This window comes from Neolamprologus brichardi, chromosome 1, assembly GCF_056152115.1.
Source record: "Neolamprologus brichardi isolate AB-2024 chromosome 1, ASM5615211v1, whole genome shotgun sequence".
In the NCBI taxonomy this organism is placed as follows: Eukaryota; Metazoa; Chordata; class Actinopteri; order Cichliformes; family Cichlidae; genus Neolamprologus; species Neolamprologus brichardi.
In genome coordinates this window covers 24,933,037-24,951,023 of record NC_142104.1, presented here as the reverse complement: position 1 = coordinate 24,951,023, position 17,987 = coordinate 24,933,037, and the positions used below count along the sequence as shown (strand labels likewise).

Sequence of the window (17,987 nt, the reverse complement as noted above, 5' to 3'; positions counted from 1 at the left end):
ATTGGATGTTTGTTGATTCTGTAAACATACGTTGTATTTTATCATTTTCATGTTTGATCTATGCCACAGTCATCTCATGTGCACCGCTGTTTGATACAAACATTAATCTTCTTCTGTGGCATATCTTCAGGTTTGATGGCTTATGTTTTAGGTCATGTCTGCGACTGGGATTAAAAACATTTTTAAGTCTCTGTGTTGATTTGAACAGAAATTGGCTGTATTGCACAGGTGTGCATGCAAACATGGGTACACACAAGTACAGAAGAAGTGCTTTGAGTGGCCAGCGTCTCTATAGTGTGGTAAAGGTCACAGCCAAGCAGGGACAGACTCAGTGGTCGGAGGAAACTCGGGCATGTTCTTTGTTCATATTGCCACAGGCAATTCACAGGAAGAAGCAGTTAGCCGCTGCCAATGTACAGCTTGTGTGTGTGAGGTCGCACTGTCACAGCATGTTTCCTCCTGCTCTAAAGAAGATTTTACCCACTGCTCCATTCTCAGCAGGAGGGAGTGTAGGAAGGTGTGAGGAGGAGAAAACATAGGAGGATGAAATGAAATGTGTGACTCTTTTTTTTTTGGTTTGTTTGTTTGGACTCTGCTCTTCATAAAGATTTCAATTTTTCCCCCCCTTGTTTTGGCGCTTTGATAATCTGTAGATAAAACACTCGACAGTAGTGTTGTTATTTCTCCCAACTGTGCTGTGTGTCCAGAAGGCTTTGGCCACGATGCAGAAGTACAATGGCGAGATCAAGGGAAAGCACAGTCCTTGGATCTCTCTGCAGGTTTTCTCTACCTCTTTACCTCACTGGCCTCAAGCCGAGTTTATTTGCATCTATATAGCTATGGACTGCTTTCTGTGCTACTGTCTTTCTTTATGATTCTATAAGCTTAGGAGATGCATGCACCGTCTTATCTCTTCACATATTATATCCAGACACACAGATCCTGTCTCTAAGCCGTGCTGGTGAGTGGCTTCCTTTTCATCGGGTCTGACAACTATTTGATGGGCATGTACTCAGACTAAAAGGCTGCATTGCATTCATATACACTGGCCAAAGAGCTTACTTGAGCATGAAAACAAGGTTGAGCAGAGGTAGCAGTAATGATATGTTCTTCCTTTGTAAATGGTGCTGTCTTTAGACTGTAACACAACCCTTGTTTCCCACTCTGCCAGTCCTGTACTTCATTTCAGGGATCCTTTCTGTCTGTCTTCTCATTTTTGCCAATTCTCTTCTTTTTAGACCTATAATCTTTCTCCCCCTGATATTGAGATGCACTCAGTCCCTGCTGCTTCACTCTGTCAGTTTGCATGTATCTCTTTAACTGCCTGTCAATAGTTGTCTATCGGTCCCCGATTGTTGCTCGGTCTGGTTCTTGGTCTTTGGGTTTTGCTTGCAGGCTCTTTTTGTTTTAACTTCTTTTGCCTGTCACACACGCAAACAGACACACATTTATAATAGACAGCAGCCGATTTGAGCAGTTAGGGCAGCTTGTTGAGTGGTACTCGGTGCTGAGTTTGAAGTTGAAAGCAGACAGATACGGAGACATGTTAATGTGCTCAACCACTCTACTTCAGCTTGCAGCTTCAAAAACCGCCTGTCAGCAACAGAAATGCTGTTTACTACTACGTACTGCTAAAAAGCATGCCTGCATTAGTAGAACTATGGATGTATGTGTAGTAAAAATGGAAAAGCTGTTCTGGTTATGGCCCTGGGGAATCTTTAATCAGTAACACAGCGATTCAGCTACACTGAGATGGCTCTCCAAAAATACTGTTCAAGCTTTGTTTTCTAGTTTTGTTTCATGCAGTCTAAACAATGAGCCTCAGGTTGAAAGTACTTAAAATGAGGGCTCTACAGTGCATTTTAATGTTAGTCCTGCACTGTTTTTAAGTGGTTCTGTAGATTGTACATTTTCAGATTCACCAAAACATCAGGCTTTTGCGTCAATTTTTTCCCTCTCTCTTAGAATTCATTATATCAAAGGTGCTTATACAGTGACTGTGTGTGCGTTGGGGCTGTTTGTGGGTTGCATGCTCTACTCTGTTTCATTTTTGGCAGAGCAGGTTAGCAGACTAATAAAAGGATGTCAATGGATTTTGACCTCCACAAATATTTCAATTGTTCTTCTTCCAAAATATCTTAGATCTGTCTCCGACTCCTCTGCAGCAAAGAGACATTCAGGCCCCACTGCTCATAAAAATCACTCACACTTAAATGCACAGAATAAGAAATCAAGTGCAAAGTGGTCAGTGAGAGAAAAGAAACATTTCCTACTGTCATTTCCTAAGTCTTGAGTTGTATACGGCTGACGTAAGCCTCTTCTGTTTTGAAACACATTTCTGTGTGTTTTCTTTAAAGCGAAGGATCCGATAAAAGCCAGTTTTCTCCTGAAGCATACTATATCCCTGATTCACATATAGTCTGCCTCATCTTGAATACTCTGTGGCTGGAGTGATGACACTCTATTGTCGCATTAAGGCAGATGACCTGTGGTGACATATGCAAGGCCTTATTTGCACGTCCTGTGTAGAGATCCATCATCACAGTCATCTCTTAGTTCTTCTCCTTGCTTTTTGCCCCGTTCAGAGCACCTTCACTGAGACATGTTGGTTCTATTTAGTATTTCTATTGTTGGATAGCAGCATTAAGTAAGTGTCTCCTGTTTGTATTATCCAAAGTACCCAGTGTCCAAAGTATATGGATCTAATTATGTGTTAGATTCTGTTTCTCTCTTGTAGGATAAATAATATATAGTTCCTAGGTTTTCATGCATATACCCTTTTGTGTGAGGTTGCTTCTTCACAAAAGCCTGCAGATTGCAAAGCTAAGAAAAGATGAGATTCCTTTTTGTTTTGCTTTTGTCTTGCCCTCCCTTGCTCCTTTCTCAGTTACTGCATCATCACAGGGCTTTAATCATTTCTATTAACAGACTGCCTGTCTGGCCTCTTTCCTCGTCTGAATGCTGCCCACACCTTCTTCAGGCGATTTTGGTTGCCTGGTAATGCACTGAGCTTTCAGGAGAAAAGGATTTAGAGTCAGGTTATAATTGTTTATTCACTTTGTTTTTATATGTAGCCACACTAATCATACTGGGTGTATGGATCATTTTTAGATTTCTCATTAGTTAATGAGCACTGACAGAGGCAGCCAGAATTTCTGTAAAAGAGCTCGGACGCAGCACCATCTAGGGGCAACTGTCTATTTTTATTTTGTTTCAATTATTTTCAATAATTATGGTTCAATTATTATCAGTAAAACTTTCTACATACCTAATTCTGTATCTGCACTCACTGAAAACTTTATTAGGTACACCTTGGAAAAACTGGGTTGGAGCGATCAGAACTATCTTAGTTCTTCATAACATAGATTGAACAAGGTCCATGTTGACATTCCACCATCACACAGTTGCTTCAGTTTGTTGGCTGCACATCCTTGATGAGAATCTCCTGTTCATCACATCCCAAAGGTGCTCTACTGGATTAAGATCTGGTGAATATGGAGGCCAAGAAAATGTGCCAAGAGCAACCTGAACCGTTGATAAAGGCAGGATAGATCTGTGCTTTCATGTTGTGGACGTCTTATTCTGACCCTACTGAGTGTTGCCTGAGACCAGGCAATTTTTTTTGAATCTTCTATTATCCAACTGTGGTAAGCAAGGGTCAGCCTTAGCAGTTGTTGCTTTTCTGCATGTCTTGGTTGTAACAAGTGATTATTTGAGTTACTGCTAGCTCGAAACAGTTGTGGCACTTTCCTTTGACCTCTGGCATTACTGAGGCTTTTTCACTGAGAGAATTACTGGATATTTTGTTTATTCCGACCATTTTTTGTAAACCTGAGAGATAGTTGTGTCTTAAAATCCCAGCAGATCAGCAGTTTTTGACACCAGCTTGACTAACCATGCCACATTCAAAGCCACTTTAATCACCTTTCTTCCCCATTCTGACGTGGTGGCCATGTCTACATCTCTAAATGCATTAAGTTGCTGCCATGTGACTTAATATTTTTGGGTTCTCTGAGGTAGTGCTTTGATTGTGTGATCCTGTGAAATTAACACGTTAAATTCATTTTATAGACCAGCAGCACTGATAACGCTTGCTGCCGAACTCCAACATTAACCATCATTTTATTACTAGCTTTAGCCACCACCTGCTAACTTAATAATAACCTAACAGACAGCTAATGTGGCTACTTGGTAGCTGCTAAAAGTTAAACAGTCAATGTGTGTGCTAGCCACTAGATTACCATTTATAATAACTATTGAACACTTTAATGTCGTTAAAGGGGGAGTCTAAGTTTTCAAAAAAAAAGTATTGCAGGTGCCATGTGCCCATCTGTGTGCAGGCCAAGGCAGCACTGTTAGTATCAGTACTGTTGAAAATGAGAATCTACTCTGATAGTAAGTTTTAATGTTGATTAGTATCTGAGTAGTAGGTACAGGATTGAAAATGAATTAACAAAGTAGATCCTTTTCTATAGTAATCCCAGCAATTGGCCTATGATTTATGCATAGGAGAGTTGTTTCAGGATTTAAAAAAATAATAATCATAAGTGTCCCATAAGGTGTCACTTCCTAATAACCATTTTAACTCTTCCAGAAGTCAGAGATAGGGATATTTTTCCTCCACATTGCTACAGTTCTCCTCAAAGATACATTAACATTAACTCATACTTAAAGAGCCTTCTGCCTTTTTTACTGTCCATAAAAACAGGATGATTTCTTTAAAAGAATTGCAGAGCAGTTGCTTTGTGAAGGCGGCCCTGATGGAGATATTATTAGTCACAATCTACTTTTGAAGCAAGAGTTTTAAATGTCTGCTCCTTTAAAGCCTTTGACTGACCGCAGTTATCATTGCAGGCATACAAGTAAGAGATAAAAGAAGGAAGAAAGAAAATTAAACTCCAAAAATCGATAAAGTGAAAATGCATTCAGGACAATCTGAAACACGCGACGAGTAAAAAGTTCTCTTTAGCTGCGGTGTTACCGAAATGCACTCAGTCTTTTCTCAATTATAAGTAACAGGTTGAAAAGTGCCACCTGCCTTTTCCTCTCAGCATGCTCAAAGCATAAGCTGGTAATTTGTACATTTCACGAGTGTGGACATTCACACGTTCACACATACACTCTGTTAAACTTCAAATGAAAAGCACAACTTCAGTAATGCAAACTTTGTAGAATATTAGGAGTCAAGATGTCTGAGAGAACATGTGTGTGAATCCAAGATGGTATGTTCCCATCAGGAAATGGGTTTATGCTCTAAAGTCAGAGGAAAGCTTAACTACATTGAAGTCTTTCTCGTTTTTTTCTTTTCATAAAGCATGTATTAGGATCAAGGGAAATTTGAAACTACTTAAAATTAAGGAGCTTATGCCTTTTTGTCAAGTGGGGTCTAATCGGGGTAATTTAAGCCATATGCTATATTCAGTCACTAGCTTAAAGTGTCAGCCATGACCAACTTAGCAGAAAGTTAGGCTTCACGTTCCACTGCTTTCCAACCTGCATGATCCATGCACCTGTTGATAAGACCAAAGTCCAAGGATTAATAGAATAGAAAGATATTAACTCAATCAGCCACACCTTCATGCCTTCAGGGTGTGCAGTACTGCTGTATCTGTTGCTCTGTAATGCACAGAAGTCACACTTACCGAGTAAATGTAAAGCCTTGTGTCCAAAAATGTTGGTGACACAATGTTTTGAAAATTTTAAATCGTGTATTTAATTGTGAACAGTACAAAGAGATAAGACTGCGATATCTCTATCTTGAATACGAGGTGCTGTTGTTTCAACAGTTACAGTAGGTAATCCATTAGTGTGTTTGTGTTGGGTTTTTTTTGTTTTTGTTTTTTTGTTCAGGTTGAACCAGATATTTTCAGTGGGTGATACTTTTGGACTCTAGACAGTCCAGACTAGTTCCTGAAGTTTTTAACTACTGAGCCTCGCTGTTGTAATATGTGCTTGTTTGGCACTGACTTCCTTAAATATGCAAAGACTTCTAACAACTACTGAGTATTCTTCTTTTGCCTGCTTGTTGTTTTAAAAGTGCATTAAGGTGCAGTTACAAATATGAAACTATGGAGCCCTATTAAATCACAGAGAGATTTAGATTTAATTAATACTTTTGTGTTGTGTTTGTGTTACCACGTTTTTCTAGTTGTAGACTTTACTTAGGCCGTGTATATTACCTGCCACCATCTGATTGGCATCTGATCTGATTTAGGATTTTTTTCATCTCTCCAATTTTATCTGCAGCTTGTTTACTAGTTGAAATATGCTAGATGCTACTCTTATTTTGAAAATCCAGCCATTTACATTTTAGTCTTTACTAACTCTAACTAATTCTAACTCTGTGTAAAGTTCAAATGATTTGAAAATAACTGGATTCAGTGTTTAGTTTCCTGAAATGCTGAAGAATAAAACTTTGGGAAATACGATTCCATATTTGGACTTTTGATGCGACTTCTCCGTAATACTGACTTCAAATAGTACGGCACCCTTAAGGCACGATGATGGCTGATTGAGTATTTCAACAGCAAGTATCACAACACCGAGTATTAACATAGCAGTCATTTGCTTTCACTACAGTTTGTGTGACGGCGAGGGTATTGTATTTTAATGTTAGGTTGTTTACCGCAAACACACGACCGTGAGGAAAACAGAATAATGAACAGCTATGTATTAAACATACTTTCACTTGATGCTTATATTTTGTCATTGTTTATTTCCACAGTGTTTTGGGCACAGTGTGAACCCATAGCTGGCTTCTCTTTCATTTTCCCAGTTATTTTGTTATTGTGCGTTGTTTTTCTGATTCTTCCAGAGCTTGAAAATAATAATGCATTTGATTGTACCTTTAATTGAGTTGTCCTCACATGTGCTTTTATGAATGTATGTATGTGCGTCTGAAAATACGTGGGTGTGTGTCAGTGTCTGCAGAGAATCTGGAAAAGAGCCTCAGGCAGATGGAGAGGCAGCTGCTGCAGCTGGAGAGAGACCTGGAGACTTTCTCCTCCTCCGATGACCCCAACGACATGTTTCTTACCAAAATGGCTATATCCTTTACACGTGTATGCATAGGCTCATCTCTCTGGGCCATCATGCAGTGAGTTACAGTAATGAACTCTTTACAAAGACAGAAGAATATCACTGAATGTGAATTTTATATCTATATATAAGTTAAACCTAACATCAGGAAAAATGGGAACGACTTCTCAGATCTTTAACATGTGGTGTGTCTTATTAAATGATGTGACCTGTGTGAAACATGGTAAAAAAAAATTTAGGCACAACTTTACCTACTTTCAGTGAGTACAAAGATGTGGACAAGTCTTTTATAAATAACTTTATTTATTGCTTCTATGTACATCTGCAAATGAGGCATCGACAACTATCACGTGCTTTAGAGTGAAATGGCAGATGTGGACACTATACGGACAGAGGTATTAGGCTATTTACATATTATACGTACAGCAGTTATTATGACTGTATATACATCTAGTTTGCAGTCTAAATTCATATAAATTTGACCCACACTTTCTGGGAAGGCTTTCTATGGAAGTCATAACCTGGTTATTCAGAGTAGCACTGGTAAGGTTAGAGGCGGATGTTGAAACTCATCTGACCACTCCTTTATGAACCTTACTTGCATCGTGGCATAGTCACCCTGGAAAATAAAAGGGCCTTTTCCAAACTGCTCCCACAAGGTTGGATGCACAGAATTGTCCCAAATGTCTTAATAAGATAACTGTTAAGATTTCCCTTCACTGGATATATAGCTATCCTATTTAAAAGGTCTGTGATATGTTTTATGGTGACCCATGATGAAGACCACAAGCCAAAAACCTTTGGTCATGGAGTAAATTTGTTCTTTATACTACAAGTATTTATACACATATACTTTTGGCATCACACAAGATGCAAGGAATGGGGTGAAATGGAGGCAAATGATCCTCTCAGCCAAAAGGAGGAGGGAAAAAAAGGTAATAATATGCTTTTAAGTAGAAAGGGAGAGAAGAATATACAGTCCTCCCACCCGTCCTCTCTTGGTTTCCAGTGATGTGCACAAGTGATGAGTGGCATCCCATTCTGCATTCAAGTTTTGTACCAGTACCCCTCTTAGCTGCTTTTGAAGTGTACTTAAGACTGAGGCTATCTTCAAAATCAAGAGAGAAGCTGAATTATGTTGCGTTTGACTTTCTGTCTTTTGTTTTCAGTGTCCCTCACTCAATTTTTTTGAAGCCACAAATGTGTAATTTCTTTTTACCATTTGTCTGCCCACGTGGGAAATTGAAGTCCATTGCTGACATCGGTCTACATTTTTTTTGACAGCAGTGTAAATGATTCATTGTCTTCTGAGGTAGTTCTAGAGGATCAGGTTGACAGGTATGTCTCAGGCCAGGTGAGTAAGTATGTGTTCAATAATACACCTTGCACCCAGCCTCCTTCATGTAGTTTTGATCAATAGCCTAGGGGTTGGGGCACTGATGGCTTGTGCTGTAGTAGTTAGCAAAGAACTTGAGTGCAACACAGTAAGGTTCACTGAGAATGGATCTGACAGCTCTGTGTTTTTTCTACTTTGCTTTTCAATTCCTGATGTCTTAGCACTGATTAAAAACTATTAAAACTCTGAACTCTCTTTTGGTAAAAATGGAAAAACTGGAGGTAAAGTGTAATGTAGACGAATAACACGGGTTATTGATGAGGCGTCTGGTGTCAAAATAAGAGCCCAGACGCACAGTACAGTGGTCCCTTGCTATAACACAGTTCACCTTTCGCAGCCTCGCTGTTTCGCAGATTTTTTGTGTGCAATTTTGCATGCTGTTTTTTGTTTGGTTGGTTTTTTTGACAGCTCATTGAGTTCTGCATCCTGATCGAATGTAGACCATTGTCAGTCAATGTCTTCCATGCCGTGTCTCCTGTACAGTACAGACTGCATCAAGCTTGTCAACTTGATCACTAGCAGTATGACTCTAAAGTAAGTTTTTAAATTTTTTCCCCAACAAACACAATGTCAACAAAACCTTTTGCACCACCGAAGGCACCTGCGGTACCAACCAAAAGGCAGAGGAAGATGCTAACCATCGCACAGAAAGTTGGACTTCTGGACATGCTAAAGGACGGTAGAAGTTACCGTATTTAGGTAAATCTGGTATGCCATAAGGCAGATTATAAGGCGCAATAAGCAAAACAAAACAGTCAGATAAGTCAAACTTCTTGCTTCCTCCACTTCCGTACCATTGATTCATTAATGTTGAATTCTCTCGCAGCTGCTCTATTCCCATGTTCTGGACCTGGAAACAGGGTTTGATCTTTGGTTTCATTCTATAATACTGGACTTATTTTTCTATGAAGGTTTGAACTTTGAGAGAGTTTAAACAAGAGAGAAAAGTGTGAAAATGTTCATGCCTCTCTGAGAAAAGTTTATAAAGTGTGTAGTGAGGAGGGTTTTATGGCCTTAAAACATCTATAATAATTGTAAAAAATTAAGCTGGCTACTTATTTTTGAAACCTATCTCCTGCAATAAACGAGGGACCACTGTAAACCAAAAATGTTAACTAGATGAATGTTACACAATTATTTATTTATTTATTTATTTTACATTATCATGTGAGAGTAACAAACATTAGCTACTGCTTGGAAATGAACTCTGAGCATTGCAAGGTGAAATATTGACTGGTCGTTAAAGTTACTGCCACATTGTGGCTAACAAAATCCAAAATAGAACTCCAATTTAAATTTTTTATGCTACGCTGTATGTAAGGCCTTCCTTTCAGCCATGATGGCACCTTTCTAGATCTGCAAGCAGCAAATTCCATAGGGACTAATGCACTTCCATACCATCAGACTTTTGGAATGAGCTGATAACAAGTGGGATGATCCCTCTCCTCTCTAGTCCAGAGTGTACATGTTTACTAAACTTTCAAATTCCAATTTGTCTGACCACAGAACAGTTTTCCAATTTTCCTCAGTCCATTTTATGGACTGAGGAGACTTTTGCCCCAGAGAAGACTGTGGCTGCTTCTTTGAATGTTAGAACCTTTACTGAACTTATGGATGGCACAATGAATGATGTTCACAGACTGATTTCTGAAAGTGTTCCTGAGCTGCACTAATTTGACAGAATCGTGCTTGTTTTTAATGCAGTGCTGACAGAGGGCCCAAAGATCACAGGAATCCAGTATTGCTTTTCTACCTTGTACCTTTTGTAGAGAAATTTCTCCGGATTCTTAGAATCTAGTGAATTTTTTGATATTATGTATTGTAGATGATGTAGGTGATGAGGCACCTCCACAATTATTTTCCTTCTTATTCAGAAACTAATTGCTTTAGTAATTTGGCTTAAGGTTTTTAACCAACATTAGTAAGCAGTTTTATAATGAAGCTTTTTAATTACATTTACACTTCCATCCGTCCTGTATCCCTTAACTGCTTATGTTAAGAAGACTTGTATTTCAAATTAAGCAAAACTGATTACAGTAGATTCACAAGCATACAGGAGATAAAATTTCTAAAAGTACTTTTGACAAGCAAATATTTATATTTATTTATTATTTAAAAAGTTTTATTGCTTATCCTGAAGAAGCCTTTTGAAAAATGAACCAGTCATGTTAGCACTGCAGATCAGCAAATTCTACGGTAACCAGCTAAACACGAGAATCTCAGGGTGTCACATTGGTGACATTGAAAATCCCATTTTCACTTCATGTACCACTCGAGTATACATTTACTGTGTGATTGGTCTAGTGTTACACTTCTAAATGTGAGCTAAGCTTGTAAAGGTGGTAGATTAGAAAATGAGAGAAACAGAAGGAGAATGGTCAAATGAAGACAGGCACAATGAAAAGTGATGGGATGGGAGAGATGGGTGCTTTTGAGAATGAGCTGCAGTGGACCATTGCTTTCTCTGGAATTGGAAAGAAGTCAGGAGAGTGGGAACACTACGAGCAGAGATATTTCACACCCCACGATACTTATCAACCACAGCTCTCAGCTATTTTTCTTTTTCTTTTTCTCTTGCTTTCCGTCAGTTGCTCAGACTTTCCTCATGCCTCTTTCCCCCAGCCCCTGGCTTGGAAAGATATTACTGACAAGTCAATCTGGGAGGAGTTCCTATTGAACAGCATTTACCCAGCTGTGAATAGGTAGTCCCATCCCCAGCCAGATTCAACTGAGGCCAAACCTCAAATAGGTCCATCAATTGAGCTATAATGAAGGGGCACAATAGGAGCCAGAGAGGCTGTCCACACACTTGTGCGATACCACACACACATGCACATGGCACACTTGCTTCTGAGACAACAGTGTTATAGTCATTAGCAGGACAGATGTCTAGGGACATAAGAAGAAATTATTCATACAGTTTAAAACAGATTAAATCATTTTTTAATCTCACATTCTATTTTGTCATACAACAAAAGATTTGAATTTCACTTGACAACGTCATCATGTACAATTATAGACAGCGAGGATTATGATTTATGGAATATGGAAAGGGAATAAAACTGTAGCATAAATATATTTTGAACAGCCAATTCACGGTTACTAAATTTTTGCATTGAGTGAATAGTGAGTTTGTGTGTGTGTGGTGACAGCACTGTATGCCCTGCTGGTGGGTTTGATGCGTTTTAGTACTTTGACCCCCCCCTCCAACACCTCTCCAGCACATGTTGACACAACCATTACCCATTTGTCCTCATCCACACGAACGTAGCAAAGCTGTCCTGCGCTTCAGATAGGAGGACCTTGTATTGCTCTTTCATCTTAAAGTCAAGCCAGACTTGTATTTGCAGTATTTGCTAGGTCAGACTGTTGAAGACATAACCATTTTGTGTAAAGCCCAACTCTCGCACTCTTCAAGGATTTTAGAGTGCAAAGACTTGTTGCCTTAAAAATCCTAAGAAGAGTAATATTGTGCTTGCTGGAGCATTTGGAAGTGAGCCAGAGCCAAGAGCAGAGTTAAATGCAAACACATCTATTTAACTGTGTTTACACTAACTTGGAAACTTTTTCAGTAAGCACTAATCTCATTAGTTAGGCTTTGAAAAAACTGGTGGGCAGGGTTAACGTTAAAGTAGAATGAACTTTAAGTGCAGCAAAAATGGAGTAGTGTAAAATGCACACACTTTGACCTGACTGAGAGCTCTTAATGCCAACGTTGGTTTATCGGCATTTTATTTCCAACTTAATTTCTTTGCAACAACAAGAGGGAATGGCTCTCACTTTTGCTGTCAAGTTGGAGATGCTCTCATCAGCCTTTAATGGATACTTGTTGTGAAATGTAACAATGACCTTGACCACAACCCTCACAGCTTCAGCAAAGTTGCACGGGAGCAGTATGACAAGCTGGTGATCATGCACGGCAACATGGAGACGCTGTATCAGAACCTGCTGGAGTACTTTGCTATTGATCCTAAGAAGACTTCTGTGGAGGAGCTGTTCACTGATCTCAGCAACTTCCGTTCAATGTTCACTGTGAGTACATGGTGCAATCCTTCATTTTATATTAATTTTTTTAATATCTTGTGTGGAGTTGGAGACATTTGCATATTGAATAATGTTTTGACTTTTCATTAAACCTGTCCTGTTATTAAATCCACACAGGGATTAGACAATATTTGTGTTACAGGAACTTATATATGTCTTAATGAGAAATGAATGACTCAGCCTGTCTCATATTAAGATGTGCTTTTTTTTTTTTTTTTTTTTTTGAATGGATTTATTTGCCATTTAGTACAATGTTACTTTAAGAGAAATACTGCAGTGCTACTTCATATCAGCTGGTGTTTTTAATGCTGTTTAAGAGTCTTTCATTTATGGATGCATTTTCATTTTGTCTCTTGTTAACATATTTTAAGAAATGACAGAATTGCTAATACTAAAGCTGTGATAGATAAAATAATAGCCCTCACCATAAAGCTACTTATGATGTTGCACTCATTAGTTGTCCAACATCCATGAAGTTAAAGCCCAAAGCTTTGGCAGCTTATTCTAGATGTGTCGTTTTGAATTTGGTTGTCAAGAATGCATTTACCCCCCCCCCCCCCCACAAAAAAAAAAAAAAAAAAAAAAAAATGCAAGCTAAAAGGCAAACCAGTTGCCAGAGTTTTATTTCGGGTTTGAGATGGGGGAAAAACCTTGAAAATGGGGGTTATTATTTATTTATTTATTCACTGCCTGTTTTATTACAGAACTTCTACTTTGTTCTGTGTCCTGTGGTAAAATACAAAGCAGAACAGTGCCAGTCCTGTGTAGTCCAGTCCCACCCGGACATTTATGTCATCCCTGAGCTCCGTGCCCTTATCAGTCTGGTGCTACTGTGAGCTCTGGAGCTGCAGAGACCCACTGTGTTTAATCAGCAGGATTAGTGGCACAAGCCACTGGGCGCGACAGATAATAGTAGCTAATTAGCCTACTAAAGTTATTGCCCTGCCCCTAACTTAACATCTACCGCACACACAAATGGATTTCATGCCTTTTTGCTTTTTTTTCCCTCTCTCCCTGCATAGTGATTACTTATGCTTTCGTTTTTTCTTGTAGCCTGCTACTTTTTGATGTTGTTGTTTTCCATTTATGCACTCTTCAGGCAGAGTGGCCGTGGGGTTTTATCAGTATCCTTCCTAGATCAGAATTGACAGAAACTTTAATGAAGCTTCAGCTGCAGTACAAATGCAGCTGCTTTCTTATGGATAATTTTTTGGAAGGAAGGTACGTCAAGATGTGTAGCAACAGAAACTGAAATAACAATATATCCCTGCACATATGATGCAATTACTATAGGATATGTGAACAGCACAAAATTTTTGTTGCTCTGGCTATTGAGCTTGGCTTGTACTGTCATTTCACCCACTTGTCATTTTGCATTTCTATAGCGACGGGGTGTGTGACTGCTGCCCGACCAGCACCTTTGCTATAAAAGAGAATGGGTGTCAGAGCACAAGTTGCACAGTGTTGCAGTGTATGTGAAAGACTCTTTGGCCCTTCAGAGAGCCCAAATTTTTTCCCAGCTGCCCTGTTTATTTTTATTGATGCTATTGATCCCAGGACTAACGTGTGCTGTTATCCTTGGCGCATTTAAATAACTAGAGTTGCCAGAACTGAGGCTAAATGATGTAGATCTATTCTGTGCATTACTATTGCCTAGTAATAAAAACAGATTTTAACATTTTGTGTTCTTAAAGGTAAATTGTAGCTGAAATCCCTTTTATTTGAAGCCTATGGTTCAGTTTTGAGTTTTGCAGTAGCTTTTATGTTCTGACCAAACATAACAGTTAATGATGCTGCCAGTGAAAGGCGAACAAGCCAAGTATTATAAAGGCTAGCATTATATGGTCAAAACTCCCAAGAAAGCTATTTATTCCCCTGCGATAGGTCAGGGCGTTAGCAGCTTACACTCTCAGCAATTCGTTGAAATGGTCACATCACGGAGACACATCTTAGGAAAAGCCAAGGCTAGGTCAACGAACGTAGGCATACAGTAAATCTAAGCATTGTAACCTCTCGGTCAGATCTGTGTCAGCATTTACCCTGCCGTGCCGAGGCCCATGCTAATAGGTGCGTGCTGTCTCTAGACCACTGCCTGGGGCAAACTGAGCCTTGAACTGTGTGTATCTTGTTGGCAGAATGTGTGTGCATGTTTGTTTGTGCGCATATGTCATTCTGCATTGGCATTTTTTTTTATGGGAAAAGCTGCTTAGTTATTTCACACACAAAGATGTGCACACACAATTGTGCACACACATGCAGCATGCCCAGTCACCCGTAAGAAGGAGACACAGGGCGAGGCCGCACATCTGACAGGAATCCAATTGAGCGTGTCTAATGGCGGACATCCAGGAGAGAAGGAGGGCGAAGCAGACCTGCAGTGATGAAGGAGAGCAGTAGACAATTTTACAGAGCTGGTTCTCCTGCTCTTTATTCCTCTACATCACTAGGTCTCTCGCTATTACAGTAACATATATATATATATATTCTTTAATCAAAAGATCTCTGAAAGTCTGTGTTACCTCAGTTCATATTACAATGCTACATTTCAGCATGGAGATAATTTTTAATTTTACATTTAAAAACAAATAAAAATGGTCTTTCTTGTGCTTGAAGTTAACATTTTATTCCATTCAGCTGATGTCCCCACTGACATTTTAATTCTTATTTTCCTAATTGCCTCTGCGATTTAGTAAGACAGCATAGCTTCTTCATGCTGGCTGTAATCATAACAATTTTTGTTTTAATAAGGGTGTTTTTGCTGTAATAATCTTTAGCTGCTCATTTCTGTTTTGTTTGTGAAGTTTAAAAGCCATCTTTTTTTTTATATAACAGACCCACTTATAGTATTGACCTATTACTGACTCATCATTGTTTTCTTGAATGGTTGGTAGCTTTGAAAGATCTCGATTTAAATAAGAGGTTTTTTACGCTTCTACATCCTTCCTCAGTGGATCTGCATAATCATATCATTGTAATCCCCTGCCACTTTTCATAATGAACAGGGGCAAAAAAGAGTATTTGTACTTTTATACATCCATCCATCCATCCATCTTCATCCGCTTTATCCGGGGCCGGGTCGCGGGGGCAGCAGCCTAAGCAAAGAGGCCCAGACCTCCCTCTCCCCAGCCACCTCCTCCAGCTCATCCGGGGGAACACCAAGGCGTTCCCAGGCCAGCCGAGAGATATAATCTCTCCAGCGTGTCCTGGGTCTGCCCCGGGGCCTCCTCCCGGTGGGACATGCCTGGAACACCTCACCCAGGAGGCGCCCAGGGGGCATCCTTACCAGATGCCCAAACCACCTCAGCTGGCTCCTTTCGATGTGGAGCAGCAGCGGCTCTACTCTGAGCCCCTCCCGGATGGCCGAACTTCTCACCCTATCTCTAAGGGAGATGCCAGCCACCCTTCGGAGGAAGCTCATTTCCGCCGCTTGTATCCGCGATCTCGTCCTTTCGGTCACTACCCACAGCTCGTGGCCATAGGTGAGGGTAGGGACGTAGATCGACCGGTAAATTGAGAGCTTCGCTTTTACACTCAGCTCCCTCTTCACCACGACGGACCGGTGCAGCGTCTGCATTACTGCAGCTGCAGCCCCAATCCGTCTGTCGATCTCCGGCTCCCTTCTCCCATCACTCGCGAACAAGACCCCGAGATACTTGAACTCCTCCACTTGGGGCAGGACCTCATCCCCGACCCGACTTTTATACATTCCTTAAAAAAATGAATGTCTCCCATCATCCTCAGCTGTAGTTTGTGCCTTTTAATAATTGGCAAAGGTTAGCCAGTTAACACATAAAAGAAACCAAACTGTGCATGTTTAAAATATCCCTCTAAACGTCATAATATGATAACATGGATCACCCAACATTTATTGTTTCATTCAGAGCCCCACTGTACCAAAGTACAATTTCACATCAAGGCAAACCATGGATGTAGACTATTATTTTAAAAAAAAAAAAAGGGGGGGGGGGGGGGGGGGGGGTCTGTACTGGAATTTGCACTTATCATTATTCAGTTGCCATTTATGCCTGTAGTTCACATATATATATATATATATATATATATATATATATATATATATATATATATATAATAAATAATTTGTTGTATTTGTGAAGTTAGTTTTAATGTGTAATTTATATATCAAATGCATATATGTTCAAAGAAAAATAGTCTCATCTGTTAGACTGTAAGTGATACTAATTTCATAACTGACTAAACTGTATAGGGCTATTCAGATTCTGAGCAGCAGCATCTCTGTTTGATTGTTTTAGCACAAGTATATTTACTTTGTTTTAGTAAGTGAAATTGCCCTTTTCATGGAAGAGTTTTGATGAAATTTACATTAGGCATCAGTCTAACTTGTAACCTGGGATCATTTAATTGTTCCTTACTAAAAATGTGCTGCACATTGGTAATCTTGTTCTTCTCTTTTCTTTTTCCTCATTCTTTCTCTCCTTAATTTACCAGATGCCCATTAAGAATATAGTCATTTGTGAATTGTTGGTTGCTATAAGCAACTCACAGTCATTCCATCAAATCAAAGTTCATTTTGTCAAGTAGATGGTTTCATTTAAAAATAGTTATAAAAAGAGAGCTCTGAGTGCTTCACAGACATTTGGTATTCATCTCACCCTCTCTTATTCTTCAATACTCTCTTCTCCTGAATTTCTATAAGCCTGTCGAGTGGTACTTATCAATGTTTTTAGCTGCTATTGTCTACTTATGTGGGTGAGTTTAGTCAAATGTGTTCTAAACCCTTCCCATCATTTTTTCTCGCTGTATTGGCAACACTTTATCATAACTGTTGTAAAAAGATAAATTGATGAATATATACTTTTTACTTATACTGACTGCAACAAACAACACAACTTGATGTTGATTGCTACTGGACAATTAACTAAGTCGTCTGAGAATGCTTCCATCTAAGTTTACATCTCCTTAGTGTTTGGATTTCTTTTATACATTAAAACAGATTTTAGATTTAACAGAATGCTTCAGTTATTGTCTATTATTACCTGTGATTAATACACTATTTGGACAGAAGTATGGCGCAATCTACACATTAATGTTAGAGGAGTGACTTGGCCGTTGAAACCAATTGCATGAAGGTCCCGGCACACAGTTTTTACGCTGAAGCTTGTAACTATGCCTCAACTCAGTCAGCAGAAAGATGTCGATCTTTTGCACTCATACAAAATCCCTGTTTTGTATTGTTACGTTGTCTGCCACTATTGTTATGTTGTTTCCTAAACACTTCCACTTTGCAATAATGCCACTTAGACTTGATTGTGGATTATCTAGGATGGAAGTAATTGACTCGTTGCAGTGGTGGCATCTTATTACAGTACCACACTTGAATTCAAGTGAACCGTTTTGAATCTCCCAATCTTTCACAAATATTTGTAAAGACAGACTGCATGGCTAGTTGCCTGATTTTATACAGCTGACTTCAAAGTTGAGGAGATATAACCCATTATTTTTCTCCATGTAGTGCATTTCAGTATGTTGT

At 39.3% G+C, this 17,987-nt stretch overlaps 1 protein-coding gene across 5 annotated transcripts in view; it reads left to right on the top strand.

Annotated features, from left to right (window-relative positions):
* diaph3 (diaphanous-related formin 3) overlaps positions 1-17,987 on the top strand; it is a 161,551-nt gene that overhangs the window by 69,327 nt on the left and 74,237 nt on the right. For all 5 annotated transcript variants that reach the window (XM_087839718.1, XM_087839711.1, XM_087839696.1 and 2 more), the window contains 2 exons: positions 6,922-7,047; positions 12,303-12,466. In XM_087839718.1, the coding sequence (XP_087695844.1) occupies positions 6,922-7,047; positions 12,303-12,466 (290 nt within the window). The remainder of the gene's footprint in view (positions 1-6,921; positions 7,048-12,302; positions 12,467-17,987) is intronic.